General features: G+C 32.4%; 1 protein-coding gene across 5 annotated transcripts in view; it reads left to right on the top strand.

Annotated features, from left to right (window-relative positions):
* RFX3 (regulatory factor X3) overlaps positions 1 to 26,254 on the top strand; it is a 124,243-nt gene that overhangs the window by 78,428 nt on the left and 19,561 nt on the right. For 4 of the 5 annotated variants that reach the window (XM_031610464.2, XM_090132232.1, XM_031610462.2 and 1 more), the window contains exons 4-7: positions 9,581 to 9,839; positions 18,239 to 18,313; positions 23,387 to 23,568; positions 24,093 to 24,212. In XM_031610464.2, the coding sequence (XP_031466324.1) occupies positions 9,581 to 9,839; positions 18,239 to 18,313; positions 23,387 to 23,568; positions 24,093 to 24,212 (636 nt within the window). The remainder of the gene's footprint in view (positions 1 to 9,580; positions 9,840 to 18,238; positions 18,314 to 23,386; positions 23,569 to 24,092; positions 24,213 to 26,254) is intronic. The other variant, XM_031610463.2, reaches the window with a different exon arrangement.

Below are 26,254 nucleotides of genomic sequence, written 5' to 3' on the forward strand. Positions count from 1 at the left end.
AACAGCCCTAACATACTGTTTGCATACAGGAGGTTATACATTTATATTGATGATGCTGATATAGCTGCTAACCATTTCTTCTCTAAACAGTGCTTCAAAAATAGGTAGAAATAGGAACTTGCTTGTATAACATACCTTCTACTTCTTTAATGAGTGAATCATTTTTAAGTAATGATTGTAATGTTTCTGAAAGTGTTACCATTTGTTTTTCATGAATTAAAGATAAATGTTTTCCAACACTAGCAAGCTTTCATTAAGTTAATATTTAATGTGGAAAAAGTTTTCTGAAAAAGAATTGATGCCAACATTTCCTCTTTCCTAGATGACAAAGGGTAACTTGAAAACTAATTATCAATATTATATGGTGGACCCTTTTATGTTATGCTAAATGTCATTGCCTCAGTAAGCATCTTCCCCTGAAATTCATAAACCCTCAGAGGACAAAGTAGTTATGGTCCTTCATAAGGATTTTTATAAAGAATGAATCATCTACATTGTTGTTCCTGTTTAAACGAACAGTTCAAACTTCTAGAATATCCAATTCTGGATTTGAAGTAGTCCATGGTCTCCAGCTTGCTCCCAGATATAGCACGTAGGGGTTGTCAGTATTTGTTGTTCTGTGTGTACAGTCTGTAGCTTTGCATTTGCAACTAGTACATGCAAACTTCTCTTGTCACTTCGCACTCATAAGTTCTCATGTGGGCTGTTAGCAAATGCACTTTGAGTTAGGTATTACATGACTGCTTACAGTCCTTAATAAAAAGAGAACCAAATATTAGTTGTTACTGTTAGGATAAATCTACAGTAATCCATGGTTTTTTTGTGTTTCTGTATCTGAAAATATTTGTTAGTTTCTGTAGAACCAGTTAATGGGATATAGCACTTAGCTAGTGATCACTTAGCAAGTTAGCCTAATCCAGATTGTCTTCTCCTCATACAGAAGGAGAATTTACCATCGATAAAATTTCTTTTTCAAAATTTTTAGGAACATTAATCTTTCAGGAGATTTTTTTTCCATTGAGAATAAAACTGATCTTTGTTTTTACTCAGAATTTTTAAAGGCTGTCTTGTGAAATTCATTTTCCTTTATACTTCCATACTTCAGATTAAGAATGGCGAATGTTACTTCTGTAAATGGAAGTTACTGAACTTATGCACAAGATGTTATGAAAGAACGGGTTCTAGGTTGCCATTGGCTAGCTTCCTTAAGAGAACAGAGAATTGGTTTTCTATTTGCTGTTTTTAAAATTAGTTACCTAAGTTACATGGTTAAAAAAATATATATTTTTTTCTCCTTTTCTTGTTTTGCCACTGGATTTGTTTGTTTAGAACTGCATCAATGTGGGATTGACATTTTAAAACTTCTGAAAGTGAACCAAAAGCTTACCACATCCCTAAACAAAGCTGACACAGGCTGTGTTGAGTTCTGCTGTGACAGAAAACACAGAGGCCAACCTCTCATGCTAAAAATATTTAGGCAAGTGTTTAGATTGCAGTACATCTTTTTCTATCCATCATACTGAGATGTGTGAAAGACAAGCTTCTTGGATCCTGACAAATTCATATAGCTATGTTAGAGCCAATTTGTCAACATACTCCTACTCTGAAATGTCTGTTGCACTTTCAGCAAACAGAGTTAAGTTTGTAGATGATGTGATTGACAGGAGTGATCACTACTTTGCCTTTTGGGTTGTTTTTCTATGATTATATATTTGATTTATTTTATGACAATGCTAAATCAAAATTTGAATTGTAACTCAAATCAGACATAGGATATATTGCATAATCTACTCTAGTAATGAAATTCATTATCTGCAATTCATAGTTAAAGTGAAGACATTAATTAAGTGTACAGTTTTACTGGAATAGAAATTCCAATATGTCTGATGAGTTTCCTTTTGTTACATAATAAAATACATGTAAACTAGAATGAACCCATATACAGTAGCAACAAAGGATGCACTTTAAATATTTAGGAAGAATGCCTGAATCAATTACCTGATTCTTTATTCTAATGGAAGAAAATTTGTTGGGTTTCACTTAACGTTACTTGGTTTTACTGTATTTGTGGGCATAATAGTGTTACAGGGGTTGTACTGAGAAGCTTATCACATACTTGAGAATATTTGATGTTATCTACAGTTGTTTATGGTTAATAACACATTTGCTTGTCAAGCACATCGCTTTACCTTGAAGCTAAAATGAATTGTTGTTGCATTAATATGCGCAGGTTTGTCTGAATAGATACAGATAAAAAATATTGTGGTTGCACCTGTATTAAGAAGCCAAGCAAGGCCCCTGATCTAGTCATGAACTTTTTCTTACTTAAACTGTAGCGTTTAATAATGTATGTAATGTGATTATTCTCAAAATAGATATTTTTTCTACTAATTCTTGTATAACAAAGAGAGTTTAGTTGTTGAGATTGTCTAAGAATTGATAATGCTGCTGAATCCAAACTCTAGCCTTTATTCCTCACTTTATTCACTAATTTATGGTACTACAATTTGTATAGCTTATGTGGACCAAACACACCTTTGATGCAAAACCAACAATTTACTGTTTCTCTAGTTGAAATCCTTTATCTGTCTGATAAAAGAGTTATTGTGAATACAATTCAAATTGTTATGTTCCTGGAATCTTTCCAGTACTTGCTAGCATCTATCCCTTTTTCTCTGATGTTATGTTTACCATTCCACTAACCCTATGCGTACTCAGGTCAGTGGCTTCCATGTGAGAAAGAATAACAGCAAGTTATCACTGTCATGGTTTCTATGTCTAGAGAAGTATGATCAACGATGGAGTTTTTCTACTTACACTAGATACTTTTGCAACAATTCTGTATATGTTTCCTGACAGAAAAACAGTCATTCTTTTGTGGTTTCCATTTCTGTTTTGCACCTTAATTTACCAGATGTGTTTTACATTTGCTGAATACTTATTGAGTACGGTCATCACATACACATAGTGCTCTTTGTTACATTTTGATTCTATGGTCATGGATTGTTTATTCTCAGAGAATAGCTATTTTATGTTGCTGCCTGTTATTTAGAGAAATGCATCAGTGCTTGTATAACAATAGTTTCTATACCGCATGATTGTACTAAGCTAAAATAAAACTGAAATAGGTTACATAGCATTTACCAGATTATAAATGCTACAGCTAAGTTAGAAAAAGGTCTAGGCCAGCATAGATACATCCAGACAGAGGATGCCTGACAAGCCAAAGTCTTGAGGTCTAGTAGATTTACTAAAAACCCTATTCCTAACATTGGCAATACCATATTTCTTGGATTCTGGGACAGTTGTACTTCACCATCAGAATTTTTAGAGGACTGCAACTAACAGCTCTTATCTTTCTAAATTACTGTTCATGAGAATACCACTTGCAAGAATTCTCCAATATTTTCATTTACTTCATTCTCTGGTTTATAGCTTTTCCTACAGTTGGGCATTGCATGCACTTTTATGATTTTATTTTCATGTGGAAAAAGATCTTGGTCTGACTGTGGAAGATCTCAATAATTGGTAATCAGTGTCTGTCAGTAACATAATTACATTTTGACCCTGCAAAACTATCAGTGAGTAAGAACTAATACAAATTTCCTTATATTGAATAATGCAGCTCTATTTTAGGTAAATTTTATAAAGCTGAATCTATCTGATATATTTTAAATTTCCAAATACATAAAAATATGCATAAAGAAGGTCAAGTTTTTATCTTTTTGGAGCAAATTGCATACTTTAAATTTTTGTTCTCTGGTTAGGATACTTAGGATTTCATAATGTGGGTTTTGATGCTTGTAAAAGGGAGATTGGTGGAAATGAACTGTTTTATCAGTACTTCCACCTCTGACTGTCTTTAGACCCATCGAGGAAGTTTCTGTGGAAGAAGTTTATTACTTCATTGCATTTGATCTGTTGTGAAAAAACCCTGAAGTCTGGTTACAGGAGTCGCTTTTTTTGTGGGAAGCAGAAGACAAAGTGAAATTAATGCCTTCCCCATTATCATTTGATTTCTGTATCATGTTCTGTTGTATAAGGTGTTAGGGTGTACAGTACTTTCCCTTCTTAGCATGGCATATGGCACACAGCCTTCAGAGGCTGCAGTAAGCCACTGGCTTCGCTGAGGCCGTCTCTCCTCTGTTCTCTGTAGTTTTCATGAAACTCACTATCAGCTTTGGGATCATAGGAATATGCTAAAAAGTTAAAGAAAATTCAGGATATTTTTCTGATGGGAAATTGACTTTCTTGGGTTTTTTTTGCACAGAGGTTTTCTGCCATATTGCAATACTATAGCACTGACTGTGAGCATTAGCTACTCTGCATTTAAATAGCAATGTTATGTTTATCTGCTATACAGCTAAAACATTTGAAATCTTAGTTCTCATCTACTGTTTTTCGTATTTAATATATAAACAATATAGTAAATAATACTATATTTAACTAAATACCACTAAAGGCTAATATTCGTTACAGAAATTATTTAAATGAAATAATTAAATGCCTACCTGCTGCAATGGTCTGGGCAGTCCATTCCAAAACCCAACAGAGTATTTCAGTTTATTACTAGATTAATAAGATTATTGTTATAACATTCATTTATTTGAGGTAGAATTAGGGAAAAATCAAACATTTGATACTGAGAGGTTATACAGCCTCTGTGGAGGGCTGCTAATATTTCAGGTTGTACAATATAAAGGTATACATCTTCAGCTAACAAAGTACATTTTATCCAGTGCTTTTTTTTCTTTGCTAGTTGGTACCTATAGTTGATAATAAGAGAGCACTTCCTAATTACTTATTTTGCAAGACAAAGAAGTTGCCAGTATATATTTTCAAATTGAAACCTAATTTAATACACTAAGTACACCTGAGTTAACTTATCTGATACTCTAACCAAATCCTGGTAAAAGAAAGAAATGTTTGTTGGTTTTGTTTTGTTTTTTTACTAAGATGAAGAGTAATGGTAAAAAATCCTTCAGCGAGGTAGACGTTTCTAAGACATAAACTTGCATAATTGTATAGGTGATACTTTGTAAGCAAAAATGTGAAAGGTCTCATCAATTATTTGCTCAAAGAAAATCTTGAGCTGTAATCAATTCATGTAAATACTGAGACTGGGATGTCAGGAGCACAGTTTTACAGTAGTAAATAGATGAGAGTCTTGACATATACACAGAACCAAACAATAGATGCAGCTTGGAAGAAATTTTTTCCCATGTACATGTGCACACTCAAAACTGATAGAGAAGATAGCTAAATTTACTTCTTTTTTCAAAGTGACAATTTTTGAAGGGACAGAATTGTCCTTAAAAGCTAAATTTAATAGTAATATGTCTGTGTCTGAAATAAAATGCAGGACACTTATTGCTAAGGTCAGTGTAGAGACACAATGAATTTAGAAATCAGTCTGTTTTCATGTCAAAAACATACTTTTAATAACAACATTTTAACACAGCTCCTTGTGTTTTATTTCTAGCAGTATGTTTTGCAAGTCATGATAAAGAGGGAGGTCCTCTGCTCTCATGGAGTACCTGGAGTACTATATCCAGTTGTGGGGCCTCCAACACAAGAAGGACATTGAGCTGTTGGAGCAGGTCCAGAGAAGGGCCACAAAGAGGATCAGAGGGCTGGAGCACCTCCCATGCAGGGGCAGGCAGTGAGAGATGGGACTCTTCTGCCTGGAGAAGGGAAAGCTCCAGGAGGCTCATATATCAGTCTTCCAGTACCAGAAGGGGGCCTACAGGAAAGGTGGGGAGGGACTTTGTATAAGGGCATGTAGCAACAGTATGAGGGTAGATTTAGACTGGACAGTAGGAAGAAATTCTTTACTGTGAGAGTGGTGAGACTGGAACAGGTTGCCCAGTGAGGTTGTGAATGCCTCCTTCCTGGAGGTGCTTAAGGCCAGGCTGGGTGGGGCTTTGAGCAGCCTAGTCTAAAGGTGTCCCCGCCTGTAGCAGGGAAGTTGGAACTATATGATCTTAAAAGTTCTTTCCAACACAAACCAATCTATGATTCTATAATGAAATCTAAGAAGTAATGTATAACAGGTGAATTATAATACCTTGCAATCCTAGTCCAGCTCATGCTAGTCTCATTAACTTCCAGTGGAATCTTGACTTTGTGTGACAAGCTCTCCAGTTAAATATTGTCTGGGTTGCACAATCTTTTGGAAGCTAGGATGTTGTAGGCTAATGTATTTGGAACTCTGATGAACTTTCTACTGCCACATTCTAACAAATACTGAATTCCACAATCTTTCTGTAGGAGTAACTGTTAGATTCTGTTTCCTAATTGTATCTCAAGCCGTGGTGTATCACCAAGGTAATCTTCATAAAGATTCAGAAGATTTTACTTCTGTTGAGGTTAAATATGCAACTGTATATGAACATAAGAGATGGTGCTGTGACAACATTTGCAATGGGAAAGAAATGACTATATGCCAGACTATTTGAGGATGTATTATATATATATTTGTGCTGCAAGTGCTGTGGAGAAATAGGATATAACTTCCTTATTTCACATTATCCTTTGTGTTATCTAAAGAGTATAACATCATATTTTTCTCTTTGCACAGTTTTGTGTTGAGAGCTCACGTTGTATTCAATGACGTTAAAACCTATGAGTTACTGGTTTCCATAGCATCATCTCATCCGGTTGGTATAGCCTGCATCTTTTGGTTTCCAGATTAATTCGTTTTTATTATAGTTAGTTAAAAAGCTCTTTGCTGAGTTGCAATTATCATTGCATGTAATAATAACACTTTTATCTCACTTTTAATTACATTATTGATCTCTGTTGCTGAAGATTTGCTTTATCGTCTCCAATAATCAGGTGTACTTGAAGAACCTGAAGTAAACCTGGTTGCTGGAATAAAAATGTTTATCTCAAAGTCCAACCCATCTGTCTACCCCAAAGATCGCTCTTGGTGCAGACATAAGAAGTAATTATAAGCTGATTTAGGTGTTGTAATACAATCAGTACTTATTTAGAGACTATACGTGATTTGTAGATCGGAACAAGGTAAAAGCAAACAGATATTTCTTTTTCCCTATCCTTTCCACACAGAGTGACTTACTTTTCTTCTGAAACATTGTGCACTTTCTAGACTTTGCATCTGTACAAAGTACTACTTCCTTAATTTCATTTCTACAAGTGTGGTATGTCTTGCTCATGTCCTTTGTGGACAGTCTGTTTCTTTTAGCTGTATCTGTTTTTACCATCTACAACACCCTTGTCCTTTCATTCATTGCCATACTGTACTGGTACCTCATAGAATGTTTCTCTTTCGGGAGAAATTACAGTGTTCTCTTCCTTCCCAAACATTTTGCTGAACTGTTTATTCTGCATTTTCACTACTACTTTTTCCTAAATTGACCCTTACTGCATAGGGGTAAATTCTGTAAATTCAGTAAATTGTATGTCTCCAAGGCAGATGCAACACCATCTCTGCTAGCAGTTATCTTTTTCATCACAAGGTAAGCAATATTTCATGCTATCACAAGGTATCACAGTGATACCTTGGCTTGATAAAACAGGTGAATCAGGACCTGTGTGATACCTAAATACATGCAAAGGCTATTGCAATGCAAAGAAGAACTGATTTTACTTTTCCAAATAAATATTAATAGATTAGCTGCTTACTTTAGCACTGTTCCCAAATGAACTATTTTGCTTTGTTTTCAGGGGACTGCAAGGCATTTCTTGTAGATTAATTTCCAAGTTTCTTACTGCTGATTTTGAAGCTTTTGAAATACCCAAAATAAAAAAAAAAATTGATTAAGTAACTTAAAGAGAGGTGAGAGGAAATAATATAGTAAGCTTTGTAAAACTTTCAGGATTTGAAACCTAAAGTTTTGAAATTTCTCTAAGTCTCTGAAGTCTGCAGCCATAGAAAAAATTCTGACTTTGATTGTTGATAAGGTGCCATATGTTCTTCACTTGTTTTAAAAGTAATGATTTGCTGAAGCTAAAGAAGGTATCATTATCTCTGAGTCTGTTGTTTACTAATTGATCTTATGTAAGCTTTCATAATTTAAAAAGAAAAACAGAACAACAAGCAGTAATTTTCTATTACCTTTCTCTATTTTTATAAGAAACTAATCCTTGTCTAGATAAATGGAAAAAAAAAAAGCACTGACCTCTAAGCCTTGGACAGGTGTACTAATGATCTGCCAACTGCATAAATACTGAATGCTGCTTCCTCCTCTTGTAATCTTGGATAGAAATGTCAGAAATTTTTTGTCATACTTACTTAGTTGCATGGTTTTGCATGATTTTGGTGTATCTACAATTATAATAAACTATAGGCTTACGCAGAAATTTGGCAACTGTTGTCTTTTCTCAGATTCCTAATATATTTAACGTGTATTTATTTGGACAGACTGTATCTCAACATAAGCAAATCCAAGTTAATGAGGAACTCTGACATTCAAAATAGTGTTGTCAGTTGATTGCAGGCAACATTACAGATTTTTATGCTTAAGGAATAAAATTAATGGTTAAATAAACTGATTGTTTTCTTTCCTTTGACATTTCTATTGTCCTGCTTTCCAAAATACAAAACTTAGCCACTGTGAAACAAGATTTTCAGGCAGATTTTTCAAAAATAAGGAATTTTGCTTTAAAGTAATGAATACTATGCAGTTAATAATTTTAAAATATGTTTTGGTGAACAAAGCTAGTACATATTCAATATTTGGTGAACAAAGGAGTGAGTACATATTCAATAACTATGAATAGATTGTAACCCATGCAAGGTAATGATTTAATATAAGTGATTAAGAATTTGAAACATGATAAAAAGTTTCAGATTGAATAGTTTTAAGAGTATACTCATTAATGGGCCATGAATATTTCATGCTCAAAAATAATTTTTAAAATGTTTTTTCTGCATATCTTTTCTTCTTTAAACTTTGTAAGCTTTTTCCATGTCATAGTTCTCATTTGGTTTTATTTCTTCAATGCATTTTTTCATCATAGTGCAAATTCATGTTCGATTTTAAATTCACCCTGTAAAAATAAACATATTAAAATACCACTAAGTTCTGAATTTCAAGCTTTAACCAAGAGGTATAAAACATTTAAAATCAATAGTTAACATGGAATTCTTGAACACTGGGCTTTCTTGGCTGAGATTTATATAACTTGTTTGCAATTTTGCATCTTAGTATGAAAAGTATATAGTGTATGATTGAAATTCTATATTTTATGGTAGGATTGTAAAAAGTTGAAGCAGGTAGAGCTTTACAATTTTTTTGCTTTATATTAATTACTGTATGAGCTCTTCCTGTCCATCTTCTTAATTGTTGTCATACTTCCTTTCTTTGATCCTCTTCAGGTAAGGCTGACAAACTTTTCCACAAGGTTTGGTGAATTCTTGTTTTAATATTTTTACTGGATTAGTTACTTGGTACATTTATTTGCAGAAATATTATTCTCTGAGAAGGGATTCTTTGCCAATCTTTTTAAATTTGGCTGTAGCAATTTGCACACACGTACTAGAAATACAACATTTCCCTCAGCTAAATGAACAATACAAATAATTTCTTTTCCTTTTGTTTTCTTTTTCTTGAAGCCGATCAACAACTTATCCTTACACAGAAACCCAGATGTACAGCCAAAACACTGGGGGAAATTATTTTGATACTCAAGGAAGTTCTGCGCAGGTGACAACAGTGGTCTCCTCTCATAGCATGGTGGGCACTGGAGGGATTCAGATGGGTGTCACAGGAGGACAGCTCATTAGCAGCTCCGGAGGGACCTATCTGATTGGCAATTCAATGGAAAATTCTGGTCATTCAGTGACTCATACAACACGGACTTCCCCAGCTACAGTAAGTATTTCAGACTGATGTGAAATCTTTGGGACTTAGTCATTAAGATGTTCTTTCAGATTGATATGATGTTTGTTTAAGAAAGTACGACAAAATTATGCTAGTAGAGTAAGTACTACACAGTACTTTTTGGTTAAATAAGAAATAAATATATGTATAAACAAGATACAAGCATGAAACTTAAAGACAAAGACAGACCTTTCCCAAGATGGGTTGCAAATATTTACATTTTCTAGATTAAATTTTTGCACACAAGTAATACCTGTGAATATTTTGAGAATGCTTACACAATAGTGTGTCTGAGCTTAATATTTTTCTACAAGAACTCAACCAGCTTTTTTTTTTTTTAATTAAAAAAAAAAGTGTTGTTAAGAATATTCATGTTAATAGATGTAAATATCAAATAATCTAGCTTACAAGTAGTTGGTTGTAACTTCCTGCATTTGTTATGTTTTGTTTTACTTTAGTGTATGTGTGGTAGGATATTTCAAAATACTCTTGTATTTTCAGAATTTTGGCATATTTTTTCCTTTTAACTTTTGTTCTTCCTCATACATGGTACTTTTCAAAAGCCTGCTGAGGAAGTATCTTATAATCCTATGGGAAGGTTCATGCTGTTAGAATTATGATAAATACTTTTGGACACTTAAATATGAATGCTTCTCTGAAGCGTTTACTTAAATTTTCTTATTCCAGTTAACAAAATTGGCTTATACATAGTCTAGCTTTACTGCATAGCCATAATGAATGCAACTTTATTTTTTGAAACCAGTGTAACAAGTAAAATTTAGTATTCTTTTAAATTTTATTTGGAATAATGATGAACATTTACATTAGCACTTAAGTGATTCAATAAAATATCTTGATATTGATAGTTAAGGTAGTTATATTATATATGTAAATATATATATTTGTACAATGTATAGATGTATTATTTCATACAAACTTTCAGACTACCTTAACTATGTAGTATTATTTTGTGAGAATAAAAATTGCAAAGACTCATAGTGAATGAATTGCATACATATCAGTAGCATAGCAAGAGCCTTCAGCTGGCAGTGGAATATTGTATTTATATTTAACGATTAAATAAAAAAGTGTTTGGTAACATTTACATGTGTTTTAAATAATTTTAATAAGAAAGAAACATATCTGAATTTTAATTTAAATAAAATCAATACTTTTATTTTTTCTTTAAAATATTAATTATTAGAAAGATATTTCTTGCAGTTTTTGCACATGATTTGTAACTACCAAGCAAGGTAGAACAAGAGTAGTATTCTGTGGTCACAAGTACAAAGCAGATTGAGATCAAATAAATTTTGAAAAGTGATATTACTTTAAATATTTAGGTACCAATGATACTTGTATGTTTTTATAGTTGTTTTAAGTTGTTCTGCATTTAAATACAAATATTACCTCTTTCATGCTAGTTTTCTCCTTATTACTTAGAACAGTTTAGTGTTTTGTGTATCATATCATAAGTTCAGTTTTTTGCTTTAACAGCAAAAGTCAGTCATGAAATGTTTATTTGAATTTGAAATCAAATGAGATTTAAATATGTCCCGTAAACAGAAGCATAGTTTTAATCTGAAGTTGAATATGCTGAAATTACTCGAATGATATCAACATTCTGTGGTATATTATACAAATTAAAACAACTTGGTTTTTTTGTGTCAAATTTACAAATTTAACAAAATCTGAGGTTCATTCTTTAAGCAACAACTTCGTCTTGCTTCGTGTATCAAAAACAGCCTCTTTTAGATTGAGTACCTTCTGTACTTCTATATCAACTTACTTTTAGGAATAATAAAAATAATGCCAATCAAATCACAATGATTCAATAGTATTTTTAACTAAAATATTTTCTTTTGTTTGTTTATTTATTTATTTAAGGTACTTTTTATTTTGTATAGTTTTATTGTTATATTTATTAGAATATATCAGAAGTGGATTTCTTGCTGTTTTGGTGGGCCACAGGTTTTAGATTTTATCATTTTAGGATCTGGGTACTTACAGAGACCTGAAATTTTCACGGATCAGTTGAAACATAAAAGATTCAGACTGTAATACTAAAACACCAGATCTGTTTGAATTTCACTGTGCAAAATAGACCAATGCAATACTTTATTTGGATTGCCCCTTAGAAAACTGGATCTCATTTCTCTCATCATCCTCATTTGATCTTCACCATTATTTCATTTTTCATTCTTATATTTATTGGAGGCATTAAAATAGCATGTATCTAATAGCTGGTTTGCTATTAAAATTTTCAGCAAATATTTCCTAACATTGAATTAGCTAGGAGAATTTTCACCTAGAGAGAAAGGATATACAAATAAGGGAGGCATTACTTATTACCATATTTTGCCATCATTAGCTTTGTTTACTCTTGCCATTGAGGTAATAGTTTTGTTTACTGCTCACAAGACAGGGCTTCATTTTTTCTACTGTTATTCACCATCACTGATGAAGTCATTATCTTTTATAGTAAGTTATGTTAGATTTTTCTGATGTATTTGGCTGCAGTTAAAAAAAAAAAAAATGTTTTGAGTTAAATGGCCAATGTTTGAAATTTGTATGTGTTATTAACTATGTCTTGGATGAATGAAATTCAATTTTGTTTGACCACTTAAAAAAAATTCTTTATATACTAATCAACAAAATACACCTTCAGTTGTTTTATTTCCATTGGTATAATTGTTTCTTCCCATGGTGTCTTTGGCTCACGTATTAAATTACTCCTCCAGTTCCTAAAAATGATTTTTTTTTCTCCCAAAGTAGAAAGGCCTTCAGACTGTAAGACTTATCTATGTCAGATTTTAGGGAGATAAACAACTAAACAATTTTAGAGAGACAAACAACATAAACAACACATTTGGATGTGAATGCACGTAGACTGAGATTGTGTTGAACGAGAGGTGATTCAACTTAGCTGGTTATCTATCTGAAATTAATTTAGATATTGCAACTTGTATGAAAGCTGCATCCCCTTGGTTTACTGGTGATTATCATGAATGAAGGTGCAGCTATGGTTAGGAGTCTAACTAGAAAATTGAATTGCATTATTAATAGCGAATGTAAATATTCTTTCAATTTTTTTTTTTTTATATATGTCTACAGATTGTTATTGTGATTAAACGGAATGATCTAAACAACATATTACTTACAACATACTATCTTAAGTTAATAAAGTTTTTAGTAGTAAAGATATTATTATACTTGTGAACCAGTGAGAGGCTCTTGTTTGTTAGTGCTGATTTCTGTAACATGCTTTACTACTGACCTGTAATTACAGCTGTCACTTATCAGTCATCAGCAGCTATGGAATGTCTCCACTTACGCTGTTGCAGAAGTTTATCCTCTTTCAGGGCACATGTAAATGTATATAAAATAAAAGCAGAATTAATACTGATTGTTTGTATTACGACAAATTATTACTTCTCTTAGTAAGTACAGTGTGCAGAATATGCTCCTAACTTTAAAGAAAGAATGATATCTACCCAAAATGTGCAATTAATTAAGGGAGAAGAAGAATAACAGATGAAGTTAGGAAGCATAGTGTAAATGTCGTATCTTGATAGTATAATTTTAGTATAGAGCTATTGTAATTATTTTAAAAACAATGAACAACAAGTATTCTAAGCTGACAGAGTTATAATTTGGAAAATAGTTGAGATTGTATTAATTGATCTTTCCCAGTAGAGAAACTCCTTCCAACTCCATTCCTCGCTTTTTTCTGATAATCTGTTGCAGAATTTTTAGTTAGCTGGATCCGCTTTATAGTTTTTAGCATAAAACAAACCATTTCTGATAAAATTAAAGATGCATAGACATTTACACTGCAAAAGGAATATTGGATCAAGCAGTCTGACCTCTTGCACTGTAACTTGTCTTTTGTGGAAAAAGAATCATTCATTTCTAGATACGAGAAGGCAGATAAACTTTTTTTTTTCTTCTTTTAAATTAATTGTATTAATGGGTAATCACTATAGTTGATAAAGAAAAAAGATTAAGTGGTGTGAATTAGCTCGTGGGGAAGAAAATTAGATTTGATGACCTTGTGACTTTATGAACTCCCTTCTCTAAGACTTTTCTTCTTTGATTTCTCCTTGAGAACTCTGGAGCATAATGACTCTTCCAGAACAAGAGCTAGGTTTCAGTGATGCAGTGTGACCATAATAATTATTATTTCTCTACCCCTCTGAGTCCTTTGCTGCTCCACTGTATCTCTTGAATTGATGCTGTGTCCCCTCTAGAAGATCAGGATAAGGGAGAATGACCTCACAAACCTGTTCTGCATCTGCTTCACCTTGTTTCTTTTCTGAGTCAGTTTGGCTTCATTTTTCAGTCATTGGCTCTTGTGTTTTCTGTCTAAAAAACCTTGAAGCACCTCATGGTTTGTTTCCACCAGATATTTATTCTGGTATTTTTACATAAAAATTGAAGATGGAGTGTTGTTTGAAACAAAATTTTGGCCAGTGTAGCATTCCAATTATTATTAATAATAATAATTTTTAAAAAACGCATAAAAATACAACTTTTTATTATGAAATATTTAAAATAGATATCTTTGAATTCATGAGAATAATTTCTATTAATTCATTTTCTTTTACTTAAAATGCTTAAACTGGATGGAAGATGACTTGTCAGTAATGTTATTTTAGCAGTCATTATCACTGGAGTGCAGGCATCACCGTTCTGCAGAAGTGGATTTTTCTGATTTTGATTAAATACCTGTTTGTTCTAAAACAGTCAGTGTACCTCTCTCTGGCTCTGTCTTGCCATAAATGCTTTCAAATTTGATGTTAGTAATAATTGTAATCTGAACTTGGTTTTTCTTTTAGCTTCCCACTTTTTTTTTTCTTATGTGAGAAATGCAAAGAATAAATATGTGGCATTTCCCACATATTTTTTAGAGTTAAGTGGAGGACCTTTTTTGTTTTTCATGAAAGCATTTGTATCAAATATGGGGAAAACTGCCAGAAAGAAAACCAGCTTAGAATATGTTTGAAGCTATAAATATTTGAGATTATAGATACAAAGAATTGGATGATCTTGCAAACAGAGAGTGGAAATAGTCAATCGTTCTGACCATATGTTTGAGAACCATGAGCAGAGAAGATGGACAGCATTTTTTCATTTGCAGCTTTAGGAAGGAAAATGTCATCTGACCTGAAACCCAAATATTTTGGATTTTCACTAGCCTGTGGCTGTTCTGCGTGATTTTTCAGTTCAAGTTAGGTCTTAAACTCTGCTAACTTCTGTCTTCTTTATGTCCTCACCATTTCAGAACAATTTATTATAAATACTTTGGTTTAATTTGTTGAATCATGAAAAAGTGCTGCTGCTTTTGCCATTGGCTCTTAGGAAATTACTATACATATCTGAAACTATTATGTATATTATGTTTATCTATTAACTTCTTAATGAAAACTAAGGCATAAACTAACGAGAATATTTAATAACTTCTGAATCAGTAGATCACATAAAGACTGAACAATGTGGATTTCCAGATGCCTGTATTGGGATCAAAGTATTTAATTTATTATCTCGAGGGAAATACCCTTAATCATTAACAACTGTGTCCAAATATAAGGCAAACAATGTAAATTAAGGGAGATGTCTCAAATCACAGTTTTCTTGACTATCATGCTTTAATTTAGACCATCCATCCTCCTCCCCTCCATTACTATAAAAGGTGATTGTCATGCAATATTAACCATGGTTATATTCAAGTTATTGTGGGAATGATAGAATTATAGTGTATATCTCAGTTACCAGTCAAAACATTTTAATAAAGAATGTTTTTAGTCTTTTTAAGAGAAGAGAAGGAGAAATATATGATCTGATCACACATTCAGATAAATGAATGTGTAATTCCTTTCTTTCATTAAGCACGTTGGATGCAAATATTGTTAGCTGAGCCTGAACTCTCTCAATATATATTGCTAGAAAGGCAAAGATATTAGTCTTTTATTTGTATTTATGCAAAAAAGTTGATATTTTCATATTCTAAGTAATATATAATGACTACATTACCTATGTAGTCAGTGTTCATATATGTTTGAATGCAGTTTTGAATAGTGATGAGAATGATTTAGTGTCTTAAAAATCTTCCTTCAAATTGATCTAATTTTATGTTCAAAACTACTGAAGATGTGATTGTATAGCCTACATAAGAAGAAGGTTTCTTTTATTAGAAAGTGAGGTATCTGTCGGATAAAGCCAGAAGTTCACCTTATGAAAATTTGGACAAGAAATAATGAAAATAATTGGTAGTTAGAACAATTTGTGTTGTGAAACTTGATCCCTAGAGTATGATGATGACTTATTTTAAATATGGAACTGGTATCTTTCTGAGCTTGATAAATTAATTAACATTTTAGCAGTAGCATTTTTAGTGGTGACTGCTTGGCGTAGGTTATGCAGAAAAAGTGGACTAGGTGATCCTAACACTGTAAAAATCTTGTTTTAAATCTGGGGATCTGCAAAGACAGAGTCATTGTCCTCAGTGGCACTGGTGAAAGCTACTTTAAAGAATAAACCTCAGCTACAAATTCTCCCAAATGACAGAAAAGAAGGGCTGTCTTTATTTGGTTAATTGCACTGCATCACAAGACATTGAAGGAATATAGCAGTGAGGAATGAGTGGCATCTGCAATGCCTCTTTTCTTTGTAAGAGCAATTATTGCTACTTTTAACCAATTGGTTATCTGAGCAAACAGGACCACACATTGCAGCAGCATAATGGAAGTAATGCAATAGCTGGAATGAGGTGTAACCTTAAGTGTTGTAGTACTGTTGTAAAACAAGCATTGTTGAAGTGACTTAAGAATTAGGGCTTATACGTGTATGCATACTTCGGTTGTAGAATTGAGGAGGGAAGCTTTTACCGTGTGTAGCAAATTGATCTTGCTATAGTAATGTTTAAACTTGTACTTTTTATCATGCTACATGCCTTTAAAATTTGAACTTTTCTTTGTGATTGAGTACTCTAACCTCATAGGTTTTTCCACTGAAGCAAGAAGATATCAGAAGATTAAAGAAAGTTGTCGTCGTGTCAGAGTTTATTTTCTTACATAGTGATCATATGCTCAATACACTTCTTTGATAGTTTTATATAACTGATATTAAGCAGTTACAGGAAAGAAAGAATTACTTATCTTAACTATTGGAATAAAAACACTGACCAGTCACACTGTAAAGAAGGGAGAAGCTAATCTATTATGTGCTGTAAATTTGAATATCAACTATTTTTCAGTCTCTGGTATTCAGAGAATGAATTAGTATAACACTGATAAATTACAACACTAAAATCTTTAGATAGTTCTGTGATATTTGAAGTAGAATGGGGAAGGCTAATTTTAAATGGTCTACAGGGAAAATGAAAAGTAGTTTTAAAAATCTAAGTGGCATTTTCCATTGCTTTTGTTTTGGCCATTTAATGTAGCTAATTATATGCCTTTTCTGACTGTACATCCCATTGTCTCTGTCATCCTCAGTGTTGTTCTTGCTTGGTTAAACTACAGTCAGGTTCCAATTTTACTCTTTAATGTTGTTGTTATAGAACATGAAAAGATCCACTGATATTCAAAGGAAAAGATTGGTAACAAATGTGTGAGTGTTTATACATTTGCACTTGGAAAATGCTGTATATTTAATTAGCGGTGTGTTGTTGTTTTAAAATACAAAGTTTAAATTGTATTTTAAGTTGTGAAAAATAAGCTATTTTTATGAAGGGCTGGATCCTGCTGTCTGTGTGACTCCTGACTTTCTATTACTTTGGCAACTGGGGATACTTCGAAGGTGCTGCAGCAGTCAGTGATCTCTTGTGCCACTGAAACTAATGTCAGAAAACCTATTAAATTATTTGGGGTTGAGATTTGCTCGTTCTTGCAGAAAGAGGAAGTTTTGTATCTAACTCAATTGTTTTTTCAGTATGGAAACAGCTCTTCCTGTTATAGTTAAAGGGAGAATGTATGGATGCCTGTCTTAAAATTCTGCTTGGGATAATTTTCTTGGTCGTAAGCGATATTTTTGTTCAGTCAGGCACTGTTGTCTTTACTTAGGTTTATTTTGTTGCGGTTTTTCTATGTTTCAGTGTAGCTCCCCAGCAAATCTGGAGAGCTCTCATTTTCTGAGCAAGGAGAAAGGTAAATTGAATTGCAAGGCCATGATCCTGCAGTATGCATGCAAGCAAAATGCTTTCTGACCTCACTGGAGAGGTTTGTGTTTACTGAGACCCAGAATGACACCATTTAATAGAATATATGTCCTAGCCAGGAAAAAAAAGCTAAGCATTTCCATTGATCTATAAGCAACCTGTCAAAACTTCTCTGATCAGGCTTTTTTACTATCTTGTCTTGAGTCCTTTTTTTAATGCCATCTATTATCAGATTGAAATGGCGATTGAGACACTGCAAAAGTCTGATGGTCTGTCCACTCACAGAAGCTCTCTTCTCAACAGCCATGTAAGTTGTCTCTACTTCACATACACTCTCTTTTGCTTGTTCTGCATGCTTAGCCTGCCTCTGAATGTTTGTTTTATTTTATTACTACTTTGTGCTCTTAATCTTTCCATCTTAGTTGCTTGTAATTTTTTACTGCATCTCTCATGGCTTTATTTTGTCAGATTGAATGTCTTGATGGTATCTTGCCGTGTATTATTTGTTTCTGAGGTTTTAAACCTGTGTTAACACAAGTTAACACATTTGTTAGTTTTGTAAACTACAGTGTAAATGGTGAGGTATTGTTCAAAATTATGCTTAATTAGCTGGCTTTTGACATTTTCAGTAAATTTGTCTACAAAGAACAGTCTGAGTACCATATATTAACATACGAGTATATGAAAAGGAAAAGGCAAGCAGCATAACTAAGTAATGTCTTTAGAATAGTTTTAGATGTTTCTTCATTTGTTCTAAGTAGTGAGCTGATTATGAAATAACTTGGGAATCTTAAAGATTCGTATCACAGTGTGGGAAGAAATAGAATATTAGTCTAAAATACACATACATGTCTTAATTAACTATCTTACTTTTTGTTCACGTTCTGCAAATCTTAACAGTTAAGAATTTTCCACACAGGAAGCTTGAAGATATATGTGTAAGAACATGATCTCCAGATATAGTGATAAAAACAATAAATATATCTGTGAGATGAAAGGAAAAGGGCACAAAGTTAATTTGAAACTTATTATATAAATAATAACATTACTTTGTTTATTTATGGTCTTTCTTGAAATGTTTTTTTTTTTTCTGTTGATGTTAATCATTTTATATTTGATATTATTTCCATGTTGATTAGGTTCTATTCACCTTGTCTCTTTTTACTCTTTCCAGCTTTACTAAGCTTTACTTACATTTAGTTACGTGCAAATTCTTTTATTGTTTTACAGTAAAAAATTAAATTTGGTTTGTGGTTTTAATGTAAAAATACAAGGCTGTCACTCAGAAATCAAATTAATAATCCATGTAATAATAGGTTTTGGATTTTTTTCTGTATGTGTCTGATAATCTCGGAATCATAGCCGGGATGGTTCTGGGTTTTGTGGTTTTGTTTGACTGGTTTTGGTTTGCGTGTTTTTTTTTCAGTTGTGGCTTTTTTTGTTTGTTTGATTTTGAGAAAATGCCAATATTTAATGAGGAAAATTGTACTACATTGTTATACAAAATATTATACAGACAGATTTTTATATTTTAATATTTTAGATTTTAATTCTTTTGGGAACATCCAAATGTTCCAGGTGTTTATAAAATAATTGCTTTGAAGATAGGACAACTGAACAATAATAAAATTACTTAAATGTCATTGTAAAAGGGATCGTAGCATTTTTGGCCAAGTGTTAGAAATTTCTCTTAACATTTGAACTTATCCACTAGTTGATAAGTTTGTGTTTAGTCCTACTTCAAGGTTCAGAATTTTGGTACAAAACCAAAAAGAATTATAAAATATCCCTTGTTCCCCGAGCTATTCCATTCATTCCTGGTTCGCTGTACTATTTACAGTGTATAAATAGTATGTCAGTAAATTATTACAGAGATGTAATCATAGTATTTGTATCCAGATGTCACTGCATTGTCAACATGCTATTTCTTTCTTGATTGTGAAGATTTACAGAATTGTTTGATAGGAATATATCTTTGACTCTGAGAAGAAAAAAAAAAAAAAGACTCCTCTTCATATTTTTGTGGCAATCAATTTTTTCCTTCACTTCAGTCATTTTGGAACAAGTCACTGCAATCTAGATGAAATTTGCTGAATATGCTACCTATTTAGAAAGCAATGTTTATTGACGTAAAACTCAAGTAAGGACAATATGGAGAGTATTGCTCTTTGTCTCTTAAGCTGTTCTTAGATTTGTCATTTAATGGTCTAGTTGGCATTTATTAAAATAATTTGCTTTAAAAGTTTTTAAAATAGAATTCTAAATTGTGTATTGAACTAGTATTAATTTCCACTTTGCAAGTGATATTGCAAATACTTGGATTTTCACTCTATGATATGTATATTAGACTTTCTGGGATTTTTTTTTTCTCCTAAATGTGCGCTTATTTTAAGGAATGTGCCGTTTCTATTCTATTTCTTTTCTCTTCTGATTGATTTTTGCAGTGATGCTTTACTGTTCTATAAGCATTGCAGCTTAGTTGGAGTGGGAGTCAATTTAGCATGTCTGATGGCGCAAATATTTCATACTTTTAACCATCTTAGCCATACAATATAGTCAATATTAAAGCCATGATTTGAACCTGAATAGCTCAGTTTTACAATTATATAATTTAAAAATTGCTTAGAGTACTTTTATAATATTTGTAAATAATGATCCTTCTAAGATCACATACTAATGTCACTTCTTCTTCCAGTCTATAATCTAACAAGTCATATAAAACTGTTATTATTGAAGCAACTCATGCGGCAAAAAAATATGATAATGGACATATCTTTCTGTCAGATATGGTGTTTGTTTTGTTCTTGGTTTTTGTTCAGTAGTTTTTTAACAGCCAGGTTATGGTTGCAATAAGATATGTTGAAAATTCATAGAATGTGAATGAAGTGTGCTTAAATTGAATCATCACAGGTTATAAACCATCTGAAAGAAAATACCTGTGATATTATATAGAGAACTCAACTGGAAAAGGTATTTTTGTCAGTCAGATTTTCCTTTTGGGTAAAATAATAGTACTTAACATTTCTCATCTCTTCTGATTTAATTATAGATTTAATAGTATATAACCTATTACATACATATGTGTAAATAAATATAAACATAGTCATAGATTTAAAATAGACATTCATTCCAACCATTAAAAGAGACAATTACCCCTATTTCTAAGCTCAGACAGTGGATAGAGCCGGGCTACTGTCAGTGGTGCCCACTGGTAGAACATGAGGCAATGGACACAAACTGGAACACAGTAAGTTCCATCTGAAAATAAGCAAATAATTCTTTCCTTTGTGGGTGACAGAGCACTGGAACAGGCTGCCCAGAGAGGTTGTGGAGACTCCTTCTCTGGAGACATTGAAAACCTGCCTGGGTACTTTATTATACAGCTTACTGTGAGGTACCTGCCTTAGCAGAAGGATTGGAGTTGATAATCTGAGAGGTCACCTCCAACTCCTACAATTCTGTGATTCTGTGTAAAATTATGTTACATCAATTCATTAGTGAAATAATACTTTCAGGCTTAAGTTGTTTACAGTTGTAATTTTCATTTTTATTTCAAAATGACAAATACTCAATACGGAAGACATCTATGATTTGTAAGACTTTTTAAATAGTTACCTATCAGCTGATAAAAAGATGATGAATTACTTTTTCATTTTGTCTATTTGAAATGCAGTATTATCTGCAAACATAGCCAAAACATTTTTTGTCTTGGAACCATTTGCATAGTTACATTTTTCTAGAGCTTATGCTGACAAAACATGGGCATAGGCAAATATGGAACTGCTGTTTAAATGTTCTAGAGTAAATTCAAATAAAGTTTTTTCTTTTGTTTTGGTAAGTTGCTCAAAGTGATTAAAACAAGTGTAAATTCAGTATTCAAAGCAGTGGTCTAGCGGGAAATAATTCTGCAAAGTACCAAATAACACACACACATCATAAATCTTTTACTGTAGCTTAATAGTTTTTATTTTAGTTATTCTATTTGCATATTTGAAAATTAGGGTGGCTGGAAGAAAGAATGGGACAGACTCTTCAGCAAGATCTGTTGTGATAGGGCAAGGGGTAATTATTTCAAACAAAAAGAGGGGAGATTTAGACTGGATATAAGAATTTTTTTATTATTATTACAAGGGTGGTGAGGTGCTGGCACAGGTGGCCCAGAGAGGTGGTGAAAGCCCCATTCCTAGGACATTCAAGGTCAGGCTGGATGGGGCTCTGAACAACCTGATCTAGCTGAAGGTGTCCCTGTTTATTACAGGGTAGTCAGACTAAATCACTTTTAAGTGTCTCTTCCAATTGAAATGATTCTTTGATAAGATCCATTGTCCTTGGTTTGGGGTTTCACTGGATGATCAAATTAAATCCGAGTTCTGATTAGTTCTCTGACCCTTGCAGTTTTAAATGTTCACACAGAATTACTTTCATTTAAATAGTTAGGAAAACAAGGAGACAGAATTCAAAGAAATAGCAAATTAATCAGCCAAGATAAATCTAAAGAAACAGAAACCACAGCAATTACTGGAGAAAGATAATAAAAACTTCGGCATGCCCAAAAAGTGAAACTGTGGAATTTAAGTGTTGTCATTTTCACTTGTTTTATATATTACTGACAGCTACAGGTGTTTTGTGTTTGTACACCGTAAAGTCCAGTGATATGACATGAAAAGTCTTTTCTTGCAGTTTTCCAAAAATACCTAACTTTGTAGATGAAAAGATTCATTTCTTTTTTTCAGTATTTCCTTCTTGTGGCAAGAAGGCCACAACTTACTATTGTAGCCCTAATGCAATATAGTTGTTGCCATTATTTTCAATGTTATCTAGATTGTTCCTTGACTCATATGCAATAGTGTTTTTTCCTTTTGTATTTGAGAGAAGAAATAAATAAATAAATAAATAATCCAATTCAGTTTAATTTTATAATGTCTTTTAGTGTCTGACAAAGAAAAGCACTAAATTATTACATTTCTTAATGTGTTACCTAACTCTTGTTAATCCAAGGAGTTTGTTTTGTGAAATAGTATGAATTGCATTCTATATTATTTTATTTCTTTGCAGTGCTAACTGTTTGTTTCCAAAGCATAGTTGGTGTGTGGTACTGAATCAAAATATTTTTAAGGAGTGGACACTTATCTGAGATGAAAGTGTAATGAGTTCCACTATTCCCTGGTAATTCTGAAGTCCCTAAAACAACATGGTATAGCTAGCATTTAGAGGATCCCTGTTCAATAGACCTGAAGAGTGACTTCTGAACTGTCATGAGTTAATGTTATAGGTTATAAGTTAGTGTTGTAAGGTTAAAATATTTTAAATAAAGTAATAATTAAAATTAATTTTCTTTTTTTTTTTCCTTTTTTTTTTTTCTGTTTTACATGTGAAATAGCTTCAGTGGCTTTTGGACAATTATGAAACTGCAGAAGGAGTGAGCCTCCCTAGAAGTACCCTTTACAACCATTACTTACGACACTGTCAGGAGCACAAGTTAGATCCAGTCAATGCAGCATCCTTTGGAAAACTCATACGGTCAATCTTCATGGGGTTACGGACAAGAAGACTTGGAACTAGGTATGTGTTAATGACATATTGAACTATAATAGGAAACGCAAGCAATAATTATGAGTAAGAAACTTTTCTGATATTAAAAACTATACATAAATCTGTATGTAAACACTACATTGGTTTTCTGATGGCTATTTTTATTTTTTCTGATGTTGTTATTATTTTTACTTTTCCCGATTTTGACTGTTTACTTTTTGATGAATACACTGCAACATAAATAAAATGTTGTTTGGAAATTATGAAGGATTGTGTATCTTCATGAGTTTGATTATATATATATATGCATATATATATATATAGCCTTGTATTGTTTTGTTTTCATAACAAAATGTAAAATGTTTGGTAATATTTAAGAGAGTGAATTCATTTTCTAAAGGTGCTAAAATGATACCCATGTAAAAGGCAGGTATGAAAGGAGAGGTAGGCCTAGTTTGTACATAATCTTTTCCAGTCTATGAATATAAAGTGAATGTAATGAATATGTATAAAACTAATGTTATTTTTCTTTCAATGCTTGCTCTTTCATAAAGGGGGAACTCCAAATATCATTACTATGGGATTCGTGTCAAGCCAGATTCTCCTCTTAATCGACTACAGGAGGACATGCAATATATGGCTATGAGACAGCAGCCCATGCAGCAGAAACAGAGGTAAAGTGTAAAATGAAGATGAGTACTTACTTATTAATATTTCTAGTTCATAGGTCTTTACTTTCCCTTCCACTGAAAAGATGAAATTCTAACGTGAACTCTGTTCAGCTTCCCTACTGCAAAAAATAGAAGTTTTCCAAATATGCAGTTTATGTCACTGAAGTCACATACCTGTCACCATGAAAGAATATTTACCTAGAAACTTAAATAAGTTTGCAAAAATTAATAATAAAAAGTGAGACGTTGTATGAGCAAACTCTTATGAACTACCTTGAGTTATTTTTCCACAATCTGAAGAAAAAAAAATAAGACCTTTAATTTCAGATGTTAGTGTTTTCATTACAGTCTGGTTTTATGGATAATTTTCTTATAGCAAGCTTATGATTAAGGTCAGTTTGATATTTATTTTCTCTCCTTGAAAGAATTAGCATGACCATAATAGCTTGCCTGTAGGCTGGTTCAAGTATTTGCTCTCAGCATCTGTTTTTGCTGAAGACCTTTGAAATTACAGAAGTATTTGGAAGTAGTGGTATTTTCTGGGAAGAGTGAAGGATATTTATTTTTTCCACAAGAGTGGAAGAGATAACAAAGGCACATGCTTTTGGTGAAAGAATGTGAGGGTATGCACATAGAAAAAACTACAAAGAACAGACAATTTTAGGCGAAAAAAATGGAAATGGTACACTTACTTGAAATTACTTTGTACTTGAATTGTATCATTATACTCCCATATTATACAAAAGAGAAATACTTAAGATGTCTGATTTCATAAAACATTGGTGGAACAGGAGTATATCAAGCGAGACATTTTTAAAGCTATTACAAAAATTAAAGTTCAGTCTTATTGTGAAATCTTTCTCATAATCTATATGTCCATTTCAGACAGCTGGTGTAGACGTTCTTGTCTGTTCCCTAGGGCATTCCTCACTTGTTTTCAGTTTTATTTCCATAAGTAAACCTCCAGCTTGGAAATTAATTTTAATATCAATTTTAAATATCTCTCTCAGTTCTTGTACACACCAGCCATGTGTTTTTGTTTTCATTTGTGGGAACTGGACATTTAACTAAGGTATTTCTTAATAAATTCAATAACTCAGAACTATATTGTTCTAACCAGAACTCACTAATCAGCACTTCCTACTGATGTTATTTATTTTAAATATTTATTTTGTGTAGAAGATAAGTTGTATTTTTCTATTCTCATGAGTTTTCCCATGTTTCTTGGATGTACTATTTAGTCAAATATTACCTTTAAACCAAGTCATTGTAATTCCGAAACATCAAGTATTTATTGATTTTTTAAAGAAAGAAATGCATTAATGGACAGGAGAGAAATTATGGATTTTTATACTGTTTCTCCATTTGCAGATAGAGATAGATGCACTGCAATCCTGACATACTAGCATCTGTAAAACTGTGTTGCAATTCTGCTGTGATAGTATCCTAAAATGCTAATAACAGAACTTAATGATGAACTACTAAAAAAATTCCAAATAGAGTGGCTTAGAAAACATCCATAGCTTTTCTCTAGATCACACACACATCTTTTATGTATAGCATGGTTGGGGAGTTGAGCTTATTGTGGCTTAAAAAACAAGAAAGTTCTATTTCATCTCCTAGATTAGGGATATCTCAGCATCCAAGGCAGACTGTTATCTAAATGTGATCTGTATATTATGTTTGAGAGTTTGCGATGTATTCAAAGCAGTTTTCTTGGAAGCGTTTTCAGTTCCTTCAAATACTAGACAGTAACTAGCATCAGCTTGATCTGAATATCAAAAAATTTTGAAGCCTTCCAAATATTTTTCATATACTTCTTTGTTACTTGTAGATGTTGTAAATATAGTACATTTTTAATATATTTGACTTTGATTTTTCTGTATTTTAGCATTAGTATTTGTAATTATTGTAATTTAGTATTTGTTGCCTAGAACTAGTGAAAAATCACATAAATAGATTTAAATCTAAGCATATTCTTAGCATGAGCTTAGTTCTGCTTGTATTTACAATCCCTACACTTTTTTTTTTCTTTAGCTAGCCAG

Source organism: Phasianus colchicus, chromosome Z (genome assembly GCF_987193195.1).
Source record: "Phasianus colchicus chromosome Z, bPhaCol1.hap1.1, whole genome shotgun sequence".
In the NCBI taxonomy this organism is placed as follows: domain Eukaryota; kingdom Metazoa; phylum Chordata; class Aves; order Galliformes; family Phasianidae; genus Phasianus; species Phasianus colchicus.